Below are 14,270 nucleotides of genomic sequence, written 5' to 3' on the forward strand. Positions count from 1 at the left end.
AAAACAGTCGAAAACGTCATAGTATAGTATGTCGTCCAAAAACGGTCAAAAACGTCATAGTATAGTATGTCTACTGCATACATGAAACATTGTCAAATAAACATGAATTGGCCCAATCAATGAATCATTCTCCCTCATAAACTCATAAAACTAATGGTTTGTATTCTCAGTGTTCCCTTCCTTATTATCATTACTGACTGTACTGTATGTTTTTCCCTTCTTTTTTTGGTTTGTTTTTCTTTTTTCTTTCCATTTGACTCCATTACCTTCCGTTGCACCTTTTGCTCGTGTTATTAACTCTCTTTCCTCCCACTCCTCTCAGGAGAGACCAAGAAGTGCCTTTGAGCAGCTGTACTCTGGGGATCCGGCGCAGCAGCAGCAGCAGCAGTATCAGCAGCAGCAGCAGCAGCAGCAGCAGAGGGGGAAGATGAGTGCTGATGAGCAGCTGGAGAGGATGAAGAGGCACCAGAAGGCCCTCGTCCGCCTGCGCAAACGCACACTGAGTCACGGAGACCGGCACAGCCCTTCAACGCCACGCACCTCGTCCTCGCCGCGGCCACTCTCAGCAGACCTGGGATCAGTATGTCACTAGAACAGTATCACACATCAACACTCTCGTGCATGATTTCTACCTGCAGTAGACATGCATGTCCGTAGTCGCTCTCGTAGTCGTCGTCCATTCCTGACGTCACAAAGTAGACTGTGATATAGGGAATATGTGCAGCGTGGTAATTGACTCGTTTGATGCATGTTGTTTTCAGGATTGAATCCACCTTTTTCACGGCAGACATTTTGACTTGTTTAAGCACAGAAGGCACAGGTTTTACAGTTGTTGTTTTTCAGCCTGTCCCTTGGTAAAGGGGCGGGGCATTTATTTACCAACAAAAAGACTAACATCATAAGCAGAAAGTACCTAATGGATGAACTTAAAAAGAGTCACTGTTGAAAACACCTGTTAAATCCTGGGTTTAAACTTCTAGTAAATAGTTATTTTAGCGGCTTCACTCGGGTTAAAGAAATCCAGCGTATTTTTGCAAATTTTTGTGTAAAAGAAGCTTTAGATTTACTCACTGAGACTGAGACCAGAGTGACCAATGTTAATAAACCGTGGTCTGGATCAGTGCATTGCAATGTCGAGCTGTTTAACTCATATTTTAACTAAAAGGATGTCAAAGATAAGGAGACAACGTGCCGAAAGCTCATTTTAACAGTAATATTTACACCTGTGCTTTTCCTCCTTCAACTACCACAATGTTGTTGGTGAACATCATGTTGTTGGTGACATTTTCTGCTTTAAGAAAGTGCGTGAAACGTCTGAAGAATGTTTACCATGAGAAGGAAACGGTCTCGGTTCCATTGATTCTTGCCGGTTAAACACATAACACACTAATTACCTCAGACATTTGGCATTTACTGCATCACATCCATTCCCCATGTTTCTCTACTATATCATCCCGTCTCCTGTGACTCATGTGTTCAGAATAACCTGTCTCTGCTCTGTGTGTCGATATTAACGCCTGCTGTCATTGTCTCAAAGCAGTCCATATATGTGTGTGTCCATCTGTGTGTGTGTGTGTGTGTGTGTGAGAGAAAGAGACATAAAGTGCCTACTTACAGTATTTGCTACTGACCAAAACATTGGCGCGCACTAAGCGGTGCCTATTTAATCCAACTTAAACTAATGATCGCCTGTTTTCTAACTGGACTTTCTTCTGTTTAAATGAAGATAACATTTATTCTTTATGAGTTATTACTTCCCTGGCTTTGTGTGGGATAAATCCGTTAGATGATACTCATGTGTATGTCATATATGATATGGAAACATACAATATTTCACTGTTTGCCTAGTGTTTTTTTCTGCTAATTAATTCATTAAAAAAACTCACTTTTTTATATATATAAATATACATATATATATATATATATGAATGTTTGCAAATAAACATTATTTTCTAATGAATACGTTATTGCCATGTTTTTCTACCTGTGTGAACCTCGTCAGTCCGTGTGAATGAAGTGACCTGTCCTGTCCACGTCGGTGGTCTTTTGCTGTCGTCCTTTTTATTCCTTCTGTCGAGAATGTTCAGGATTCTCTGATCTGAGCGTCTCCATCTGCACTCTAAGCATGCACGCTCATCCATGCATGCGACCTCTTTTTATTGTACACACAAACACTAGAGGTAACAGGTGTATTCTTCAGTAAACTGTGCGTTAAATTAAATACAAGGCCAAGTGAGACAATACATATATATGAGCGTATACATATTGTCTTCCTGTGTGCGTTGTCCAGTGGAAGAGAGAGCAGGAGTTTGACCTGCAGTTGCTCGAGAGGGCTGTTCAGGGGGAGGAGGCACAGGGAGTTAGGAGCGTCCAGGGGGAGGAAAGACCTCCCGAGCACAAAGAGAGACCGCGCTCACACTCCGACGAATGGCTGACCTATCGCTCCGCGGCCACAACGCCACCCGCCGACGAAGTCCACCTGGAGCCGCTAGAATACGACGTGGACCTCAACAAGGAGGTGAGTTCTCCTGGTCTCTGTGAAGAAATACAGCGGACGAGTCGTAGTTCATGTCAGCGCGTACACAAAACTGGAGGTAAAGAGTAAACCTCTATCAGAGACATGTCAGAACCAGTTCTGTGAATGAGAAGAAAATGCATTATGAGTGCACAGGAAGTCCGGAATGATTCACAACAAGATGCAAAACAGAAAATAAATGAACAGAAATCACCTAACGCTCTGGCAGGTCTTGCTGCATACTCTACGCACCAGCATTTATCAGTGATTCCACTGCTGACAGAAGCAAACGGGCTGAATGTGGAGTGCACTGAAGACGCCTTTGTGTTCAGACTTTACTCAAAGAAACCTCAAAACCTAACTGGATTTCATTTGATTAATTAGCATGATAATGTTGCTTCATGTAAGGCCAAAGCCACCAAGGAGCCAGGAATATCCTGGACCGGCTGAGTCAGTCACCTGATCTCAGGCCAACCAGACTAACTCAGGACCACACAAAGGCAGACAAACCCCACAACCCCACAGGTATAGGATTTTTTTGATTTTTTTTTAAAGCACAATAGACGCATAACTGTCCAAAAACCTCCAGCCATAACTCTGTGTGTTTTCATTTACAACCACACAGCTACAAGTCCAAGAAATGACCGTTTTTTCAGAGAGTGTGCAGAGGTACGAACAATTTCCAAACTAAATAAACACTGAGTGCTGGACCGCTTTGACAAAATTATAAAAACAGCAGAAAGTGTCCACACACGAGTTGTTACTGGCGGAAACAAAACCTCTCTTCGTAACCGACCAGGTGCCGTTTTGTGTCCAAGCGACTCTTTTTATTCCACACCAGTAAAGAACACAAAGCATCCATGGGGTCGCAGCTCAGGGACAATTCTGCCCCTGACTTGAACTAAACTGGCAAAGTACAATTTTAATCATTGTCCAGATCTCAGTTCCCATACTGGGACTCAAACCCAGGCCACCTAGGTGAAAACCAGGAATCCTAACCACCAGAGCATATGGGAGAAATCATCACCTTGTCAATTCTGACATTTCCATGACTCAGAACCTTCTGTGGATGTGTGTGTGTGCGAGACCTCATAACAAGCGTGACGATGAGTCAGTTTTGATCTTGACACACGTTTTTATTTTTATAGCTGTCCAAGCCTCAGAAAGTCCTGATCCCAGAGCGCTACGTGGATTCAGAGTCTGAGGAGCCGCTTAGTCCTCAGGAGGTGGAGGAGCGTCATCGCAAAGTGGAACGCATTAAGAACATCTTGGCAAAGTCCAGGTCGGTGAAGTATTAGTGCGCTACAAGTGCATATATTGAAATGTTAAGGTCCCGTGTGTAAGATTTAGAGACGTTTATTGGCAGAAATGTAATATAAGTATGTTTGTATAAGTGAATAATGTTTTTTGTAGCCTTAGAATACAACTGACTTTAATTTGAAAAACCTTATTTGTCCCCAGGAAGTTCAAGGCACAGTTGTCAGCAAACACAGAACAAGTCAACTAAGTTCTGTTAAGTTATACATTTGGCAATTTGTCACTTTTAACCAAGAAGGTTCAAACTCCAACCTTAAAATCCTCTTTCAGTTCAAAATATACAGCCTAGAAGCTCATCACGCCCTCTTCAGTAATTACTGTGTGGTCCACTAGAGGGCGCTGTGAGCACAGCTTGTCAGAAAAATCCAGACAGTGATGTCACGTTGCTCTCTGAACCAAGTTTTGGCGTTGAGACGGACGACGAAAGTCGACTAAAAATCAAAGTATCCGAAAAGCAGCGCGTGGACGTATTTCACCGTCTACACCATAGACGGGAAAGTAACGTAAATCTACGTAAAAATGCTACGTAATATTCATTCAAACTTAACTAAAGCAAACGAAGAAGAACCGACGTCCTTTGTGGTATGCAAAGGCCACCGTAGTTCCCCGACATGAAAAATTGAGTCTGCAGACTCACCAGTAGAGGTCACTAATGCTTGCACACTGGACCTTTAAACAACTCCCCTTCTATGACTGATACAAACACAGATTCTCAATAACAAATCCTGTATCGTTGTGTGTAGTGTGCAAAACCTGGCAGTGAGCGTCTCTGTGGACAAACCGGAGGTGGGTCTGGTGGCCCTGGACTCCGCTCTTCAGGAGCAGGAGAGGATCATCACCATGTCCTACGCTCTGGCCTCGGAGGCGTCGCTCAAGAGCAAACTCGTCGCTGGTTGGTGGATCAAATCATTTCATTCACTTTTTTATTTTATTTTTTTTTTTTACCTCTTTGCTTAATAAAAAGGAGCACTTAAAAAAAGAGCGTACCACGCTGACAGTTTCAGTTCAATTTCTCCCAGCATCAAATTGACATCTTTTGGTTGAGGAAGGGATAAAGAGCGGGAAGCAGCCTTTCAAGAACGCTGGATTGACGGAGTGCAGATGAGAAGGGCGTGAGGTGCAGAGTCAGGCAGTAAAGGCCGTTCATTTCCTAATAACTGAACATTATTCCTCGTTAGCGGCGCAGATAGTTTCTAATTGCGATCCGTGTAGAATCTTTCAGGCAGGGGAGGAATCGCTTGATGAGTCCATTTTGTGCGCTGATCAATGACCCAGTCAAAGTCGACTCTCCTCCTGCATACCACCGCTGCCGCTTTGAACCTGCATAAAAGACACTGCGCTCACTTTTCATCTCTTTCAAACTCTACAGGCGAGTTCATTTTCACTGGAGCTGCAGCAGATTGTCAGCCTCACACACACACACGCACACACACAGTGTATCCGTCACACGCAGTAACACTCCAGCTGTCAGCATGTGTGGAAGCTTAATATGCACAGTGAGGCAAAGTCAACAATTATAACATTATTTCCAGCATAGAGAAATGTCAGAGAGTATAACTGGTGGCATCTTGTCAGCAGAGACTGAATCAATGACTTTCTCTCCCTTTGGTGTTAAAGTGAGCTTCAGTGGTGCCACTTTCAAATCCCTGAATTAAAAGAAGAGGCCTTTTTATCACTGTATTATACATCCAGGATAAAAGAAGGAATATTCAACGGCACAACAATTAAATAGAATACGTTAAATAATGTAGCGTTTTCTAATCAGTTGCCGGTTTGTTTGTTTTTTAGCTGAAATATTCAGATGATTAAGAAAACAAAGCACGTTTAAATCACAATTAGTCTGAAACTGCCTGACGCCGGAGGAGAAATGAACTCCACGGATCCAATGTGTGTAAATTATTCACTTGTTTGGGATTGAGGTTCACAACAATGTTCCTGAAAACGGCGTGAAAGCAGCGAGCCCAGAACGCGTGTCGATGCGCTGTTAAAGAAACCGTTTGAGACGTTGTTTTATTCATCGGTCTTCACCTGCCTGAGTCGGGGGCGGGGCCTCTTTATCGACTAGGAATGAAGAAAAAGGTACGAAATATAAATAATTATTGGGCATAAGATTCTATTAGCGAAGAATCTTTACATTGAGTGGAGAAACTGTTATGTGTCAAAACATCTCTGAATTTAAATTTATGATTTATTTGTTATCCAGAGCAAAGAAATGAAGGAAATACTCACATTTAAGAAGCTTAAACGATCAGAAGTCTTGTTTTAATCATGAAAAAAAAGCTTATCAAAATAGTTGACCATTCATTTAGTCATTGATTAATAATCAATTCATCAGTGCAGCTCAGGGTTAAGTGTGTTCTTCACTGTGTGTGTGAGTCTCTGTCGCCGGCCACTTGACTAACAACAAACTGTCATTTTTCTCCGTCTCCTCTTCTCCTTCCTCCTCTGTAGTTCCACCACAGGCTAACATGCCCCCTCCTCCAACCCCCCCTCCTCTCCTCCCCCTCCCCCCCCTCCTCCTCCTCTTCCTCTTCCGCCCGTCTCTCTGGCTCCTTCGTCTCCTCTAAGCAACGGAATTCACTACACGTTTGTCTAATCCCGAGAAATAAAGTAAGGCCTAACTGCACGTTTGTTGTTGTTGTTGTTGTTGCGTGTGTCAGGGCCACATTCACACTCATTCTTTGTAACCAGGGGCCGCCGTGTGCTTCGCTGCTCTGTTGTGATCATAGGAAACACATGTTGTCTAGGTTAGGGAAGCCCCGCCTCTGCTCCCATTATCATCAAAACAAACATCTGCAGGCAGTCTGCTCATCCCACTGTGATAATTGTGTGTAAATTGTTTTTTTCTTTTCTTTTTTTTTTGTGCCGCTGCCAAAATATTTATGGATGGCTGAGGAAAGAAAAGGCTGCAACCGAAAAGGACTGTTTGTAGCATTGTGTGTAATTAACAAAAGACACACCTTTTGATTTAGCGCCTTGACAGTTCAGCAGTCGGCACAGCTGCATTCCACGGCTCCAATTAGCTCCCCATCTGTAGCCTAAAAAAACACACACACACAACACACACACACACACACACACACACACACACCACAAATAAACAGAAAAACAGGAGGTATCACTGTTACAGTAAAGGCGGGAGGAAGTGTCACTTTACTGCCTTATTAAAAATAATAAACATCAATCAGCCGCTGCCACTGATACAGTTTGGATTATTAAACTTTGGATTGCAGAGGTTTGTTCACACATGAACACAGAGATATGAAGTGATGAGGCTGATTAATGACCTTTGACCTTTTTAGAAAAAGAACACAAATATGTCTGAGATACTGCACCTTCACATGTCACTGTATCATTTAACAGTACATTTATGTATCAATTCATTCCTTTTAATGTGATTTAACAGCATGAACACTCCACACAATGTTCCATACAATAGCCACACCTACATTCCACAATAAAACAAAGAAATACATTATTATATTGTGAATTAAAGCCTTGAAATGATCATGACTTCATTAATTTGCAGTGAATGAATGTCACAAGATATTAAAGCGTGACATTATTGTGATTATTGTACGGCTGGACCAAAAAACTCAATCACCATCAATAAATATCAGCTAATTGAAGATTAACTCTTACTTGTGGGTGAAAGAAACAAGTGAATTGTGTTTTTTAACTGTTATTATGGACACACAATAACAAACAGAGAATCATTGAACATATCTGAGGCAAAAAAGTATTAATATTATCGTCTCCACAGACACAATCCTGGATTTCAGCGCCTACACGTTACATGGATACGACATACTGTATATTATTTGTTATATTGCTAGTGAAGCCCTTTGTATGAGGAGTATTTGTTCCACGTGAAGTTTCGTGACTGCATGTTTCTGCACGCGTTTGTGTGTGCGATGTCTGTACGTCATCAATGCGTTTGTGTCTGGTGAATGAATGAATAATGCAGAAAGTTTAGAAAATCTGCATCAAATACATATCTTTATTAAGAGTTTAAGCAAAAATAACCCTGTGCAAAATATAATCCTCTCAATCAAAGAGAAAAGATGATTTTTAGCAAGCAAATACAAAAAAAAAAACCACACACACGGAGCAAAATCCTGTCTGTACGTGCTCATTTATATCAGCCGATAAATATCGACATCAGAATTTTTCACTTTCAGTCGGGCTCTAACTGTGGTTATTTTTAATTCATGTGTGTGTGTGTGTGTGTGAGGGAAGGTTGTGTTCACTCACTCCTCACATTATCAATTATGCACATGTTATTACTAATGGTTTATGTTCAGGGTTCAGGCAAATGTGATTAATGCGTGCGTATTTATTTCATGTTTGAGACTAAAAATAACAGTAAATCCTGGATTGATTGTGCAGTGACTGTCTTGTGCTCGGATTCATTGATGTTTTTTGTGTCTTTTCCCCTCTCGTCACGTCTCAGCTCAAGCCGTGTCCGGACACTGAGGTGCTATACTCCACAGCGACGACTGGATTCTGCGAGGAAAGGATTTTCAGACATTTACAAGTTTCCACACGGCAGGAGAAACCGCGGAAGTTCACATTTTACAAGACAAAAACGAAACTTCCAAACTTCCCAGAGGGAAACAGACGCCGCCGCTGTGCTCACTGACGCCCAGGGTCTAACGAAGCGTTAATCTCGCGTGAATAAAATGATTATTTTCTACATGTTATTGCACTTTGAAATGTACACTGTTTAGAGTTTTCCGACGTACGACTGACTCGCTTTTACCTGCTGTGTGAGCTCGACTGGGAACTTTCTGTTTTTTTTCGCTTTTGTCAGGTACGAAAACGTGACGAGGGCGAATTTTTTAAGGAACCTCAGATAATATTCTTACACCAAACCACTTGTATGTATCTGTAGCACTGCCAGTCTCCTGTTAGCTTGCCAAAATGAGTTTTATTTTTGCTTACATCAGGACGGAAATAACCTTTAACATATTTTCTGTGTGACTGGGGGAAAAGGTTGCATAATGGAAATTTATAAAAATGTGAATATTAAAGATATTAACACAACATCTCATATGTATATATTCATTTAGACTACATTTAAGGTATTTTTCTATCTAAAAATCAGATTTATATCAGACTTGCATCTGTAGGGATTGAAGCAAACTTATTCGGTTACTACTAAGATCTTTCACTGATGTATTTATCAAACTTAACTTTATTCTAATCCTGTACAAACGGAAACATACACAAAGGTGCGTTCATCATAGCTCCACGATTGCCTTTGAACCTGCACATGATGATTGCTGTGACCTCTTCAACCTCGTTCTATTATTTGAATAAGGAACCAACATAAGGCAAACTCAAAGGAGGCTGAAGTTTCAATACAAAAACCTGAGAAGCTTCTTCGAGTGTTTCTCAGGTTCAAAGCTTTCTTTTCTCTCTTTCTTTTTTTCTCCTCCTCAAAAGAGCATTTTTAATTCCGTGTATTCTCGACCAAGAAGGTGGAGACTAATAGCTCGGGATTCTCGAGTATCTTTACATGATGAACTATACCTGCAAGTGAAGATGTGTTTTGAATAGAAAGAGCGACAGTATGATCAAGTCCTTCTGTTTTCAACATGTTATTAGTATAAAGTCATTATTGTAACACCTGGAACACATGCGGTACCGTGCAAAAGTCGACTCTCAGCAGGAATACACGTATGCAGTGCTGAAATGACACGACTGAAGTCTTAAAAACTACTAAACCTGAGGTGGAAACATAATTGTGTTTGTTTTACCCAAAGACTGAATGTAAGAATGGACATGCTCTTCCACTGATGTCACCTGCAGCCAGCCTCCTATTGGACGACACCACCTGTCAATCACACTGTCAAGCGGGGGCAAGGTTTTGGGTTTAAATGTGCAAAAGAACCCACTTGAAAGGAAAGGATTGCACGCATCGATCACACATCACTGTGTGAAAATACATTTTTTTTTAAAGTAAAAGTCTTAACAATTTAACAAATTTAATTAGACAATTGCAATAAATGTCTTTCAAATCCATCACACTGTGTTTAACTCAATTTAGTTTAACAACGTACACCCCTTAACCAGCTCATTAACTCAAAGTGGCATACTACTACTACTACTATTACTACTACTACTACTACTACTACAGAAAACAGGCAACAGTCACCAGCTGCTTCTCCCACGTCAGCTCTCAGTCACTTCTCATCTTTAATTTTCCTCTATTTATGGAACATCATTTACCAAATTAACAACACGATCTACTGATGAAGACCTGGAACTTGTGATTGAGGCCATTAAGTTTTATTTTTTTGCAACCAGCTGAGTCGCCCCCTGGTGGTTAATCAATATATTGTTACTTCCAGGTTGACCTGATGAGAGCATGTTTTATTAGAATGGCTGCAGTGGAAGCTTAATAGTATAGAAGAGCATCTTTTAATTTCATCCTTCAGTTCAAAGTGTCATAAAAGAGTGTGTGTGTGTGTGTGTGTGTGTACCTTAGGATATGGTGCGCACACACACACACACTTGTAATGGATGCAGCACCCTTGCCTTCCTTGTCTTAGGGCGAGTTGTTGTGTTGCAGCTCCTCCCAAGTGACATCTTTATCTTTAATTGGAGCATAATTACTTTCACTCGTCTGCATCGTGGTGTGCTTTGAAAACACCTGAGAGAGAGAGGGAGAGAGAGGGAGAGAGGGGGAGAGAGAGAGAGAGAGAGAGGGTATGCACCTCCCACAGCTGCCTCATCCTCTCTGCCTCCGCCTGTCCTCCAGGATCTGGGCGGGGGGGCCCCACAGCGTCTGCTGGCCCTGGTGGATAGAAGACCCATCGCGTCTTCTCTTCTGCTTATTTAGCAATAAAATGGGCTGATTTTTTTCCTCCCTCCTCCTCCCGCAGAATAAAAACTCACCCAGGACCCTCCACTGAGGATTGTGGCATTTCCATGTATTGACGTTTGGCTGCTGGTTCATATACATTTGTTATTCCGTGCTCTGGACTTCAAAGGGAATGAGAGAGGGGCCTATTATGCTAATTTGGTCCTGTTCTGTTAAACGCAATCACGGCCTCCCGCATTAATCCTTCACTAAGCACTCGCTGGCTTCAGAGATGCTTTTCTCAGACAGAAAGAGAGGCGAGCGCGTGGAGTCAGTTTTGTACAAGTACATAAAGACCTGGACTCACAGTGTTGTTGTTGTTGTTGTTGTTGTTTTTATGCCTGTGGTCTGTGGTTGAATAGAAGAGTCTATTGAGACCCTGCTGAGTAAACTCTGACCTCGTCTATATTGTTCACTACACTGCGTCGGTAACATATTCACACTTTTCCCCCGACTACAGCAGAGCGAGGAAGAGAAAGGAGAGATCCTACACTGATTCCCACTGATACCTATTTCCATCCCATAAATATTATTGTTCCTCACAGTGAACGTGTGAGGATTACACTACAGTGGAAACGCAGCCGGCGCTTCCTTTTGCACGCAGCGGGGATCCAGATTGTCGTCCAATTGAACAAATACAAAAGCAAGGAACCCGATGCAATAGGTGCTTTGATTTCAAAAGAGTATTTCATGCCCTTTTATCATTTCTCTTCTTTTCCCGAGCTCCTTTTTTTAAATATGTAAGAAAGAGAATTGTAATTTGTTGAATAATTGAAGAGTTTTCGGAATCACTGAATATTCCCCCCAGTGTGTGAAAAAAAAAAAAAGAATAGAGGAGAAAAAGCTGAATAATAGTCACCACGCTCACATAAGCATTTGCAGAAATGAAACAATAAACCCTTTGTGGGATCTTTTATCTCAGCGCTGGCGTGTTTACATTTCAAAAAGAGATAAATATTGGATAATGGCGTTTACTGGCTTCATATATTAAACAGAGAGAGAAGACAATTCCTCCGACATGAATGATTAAGCGCGCTGCGTTACATTCGACAATGAATTCATCTCGTGTTCCTTAAACGCTCGGCTTTTACAATACCTACAGTGAATTGGGCTTTTTGTACATAAAAGCAATTGCTTTGTAAACGAAGCAAACGCCTGTGGGCCTCGTCTTTAATCAAGCAGCACGCACGCACACACACACACACACACACACACACACACACACACACACAGCGATGCCACTGAAAGGCTGTGAATGTTTCTTTACATGAGTCTCTTCTTTTTTCTTGACGCATCAGCAGAAATGAACATAAGCTACATATATAAATAAATGTAAGGACTCAATGGTCAGATTTGGCCTTACCTTGACAACACGCATGTATAATTAACAATACAACAACATAAATGTGAGTTATTGACATGAAAGGATGTCATCACGTGTTCAAATCACTAATTGGACCTAAAATAAAATATACACGCATACATTAAATACCATATAATACTGGTTTGAAGTGTACTTTTGAGTGGTACGGTGTTAATATTTGCAGTATTGTTGGCACACGGCTGTGTGCTGGTGTCCCTGTTAAGTATATAATTAGAAATGGCATGTTGCACTCCTTATTTCAACACGATTAATCAGTGGTTCTCTGTTAACTTGAAAGGAAATATTAGATCCTGACTAAACTTTGATGAAATCCAGAGTTACAAGTAAGAGATTTGGGTCAACTAATGAGAACAGAGCGTCCCACTTTGCAAGTCCAATAGGGAGAGAGGCGATTTGCATGTATGCAAATGTGGCGCTTGAGTTAATTGCGTAACTTGGCATTCGGACATGACTAAGTTGTGTTGCGTGTTTCTCTTGTGAAAGTTGGTCTTTAACATCGCGACCGTGTCTGCGGTTGAGATTAAATACCTCGCTGAATAAATAAATATCACATGACTGATAACTGTTGTACTTGTGGATAATAAAGACGGTGACTCTTTACTTCATCGAAACATCACTGGCAATAAAATAAAACCCTCTCAAGTGTGTGGATCTTTTCCTTCAGTTCCTGTCAGATACACACTTCAATCTACAAGTCACACTCTCCATTTCAGCGAGGTTCCTTCTTCCTCGCACATTTCTTACGACACCGATGCTGCCTCACACTGTTGGCAAAGCTTTGCTGCCTCCATCTCTCCACATAAGACTTTAAAAGCCTCATCCTGCATCTCCCTCCCTGTTTGTGATGAGTACACTGAGCGGTCCAGGAACACGTGTTCCAGCTACGTCCAAAGTGGTGAGACAGGTCTTTAACTGAACTTTACTGACTGACATGTGTGGGAAACACATATATACAGTAGCTTCTCTGCTAACTTCTATGAAAACGAAGCAACTTCACAACACTGACGTGCAACGATTACTGCTCTACGGCTGCATAGCATTATGGGAAAATCTGTAAATACCATAACATATACTCTTAATATGTAAAACTGCATATGTAATATCAAATACAATGTTATTAACTGAATATTTTCCACAAACTTCCTTTATTTAAATTATCGTATAGACAAATAAACTCTATTTAAATTCAATTCACAACAAATGGTTTCTTTACGTATGAGGATGTCAAGCAAAGTCCATCCTCGTGTTTTCAAACCGTGAAAATCTTCTCTTTTAAATACTGGCTCTATTCTATATTATCACATATATAAAAGTGATAATGAAATGTATAATTTTATATAACTTTATACTCTGCATGTTAACAAAAACATACCTTAGACCATAGACGGTCCTGGCATGTGTTAAAGTCCCTTTTTTTTTTATACATACATATTCTTCTTCTTTGGTAAAGCAGATAATTATGAATCCACGTCGAGAACAGTAATCACTGTTCGTGCTGAGCATGAATCAGCTGCACACCTTTGAAAACTGCTCTGACTGCACACTGTAATCAAGACACCCCACACACACACACACATCACCCCACTCAGTCACTCTGACTGAATGGCGTCGTCCTCTAATTAACCATGCAGAACAGGAGAAGAACACATGTTAATTTAATGTAACAAAAATGTTGATTTTCATGCCGTCTCCTTTTCAAATATTTATGGGCCAGACTTGGATTTCAAGATGCATCAAAGACTCACAGGGTATATGCAAATGTGTGCCTCATACTTATACCCCCACCCCCACCCCCACCCCAGCACAACAGCCCCCAAAAAAAACCAAACAAAAAAAAAATTAAAAACAACTTGGACTGTCTTTTCCTCTTCGTCATGAACGTCTGAGCTTTAGCTGGAAATCAACAATTAATAAAAGGGATTATTTAGAAAGCAGCAGGAATTTAAGGATTATAATTCCTCAATATGCCTTAAGCGACATAAAGTTCACCTCAGATCATCTGATTCTGTCTCCACAGCAGCAGCAGCAGCAGCAGCAGCAGAGAGATAATCTGGTCTTTGCGGGACAGAGATGACACTGGCAGGTGTTGTTCCCTCTGTGTCCAAAAGGTGGCGCATCAGACACGTCAAACACACAGTGGAGTGCGGGTGGCGAGAGGAAAAGTCCGCTCCTTCACTCACAGCAGA

General features: G+C 41.3%; 1 protein-coding gene across 1 annotated transcript; it reads left to right on the forward strand.

Moving 5' to 3' along the window:
- Positions 1 to 298: 298 nt before the first annotated feature.
- On the forward strand, positions 299 to 8,880 carry LOC122772017 (pleckstrin homology domain-containing family A member 6-like). Its single transcript, XM_044029643.1, has 5 exons — positions 299 to 580; positions 2,291 to 2,518; positions 3,664 to 3,797; positions 4,576 to 4,724; positions 8,286 to 8,880. Exons 1-5 carry the CDS (start codon positions 428 to 430, stop codon positions 8,306 to 8,308), a joined length of 687 nt encoding a protein of 228 aa, XP_043885578.1. The 5' UTR covers positions 299 to 427; the 3' UTR covers positions 8,309 to 8,880.
- Positions 8,881 to 14,270: the final 5,390 nt, after the last annotated feature.

This window comes from Solea senegalensis, linkage group LG7, assembly GCF_019176455.1.
Source record: "Solea senegalensis isolate Sse05_10M linkage group LG7, IFAPA_SoseM_1, whole genome shotgun sequence".
NCBI lineage: Eukaryota > Metazoa > Chordata > Actinopteri > Pleuronectiformes > Soleidae > Solea > Solea senegalensis.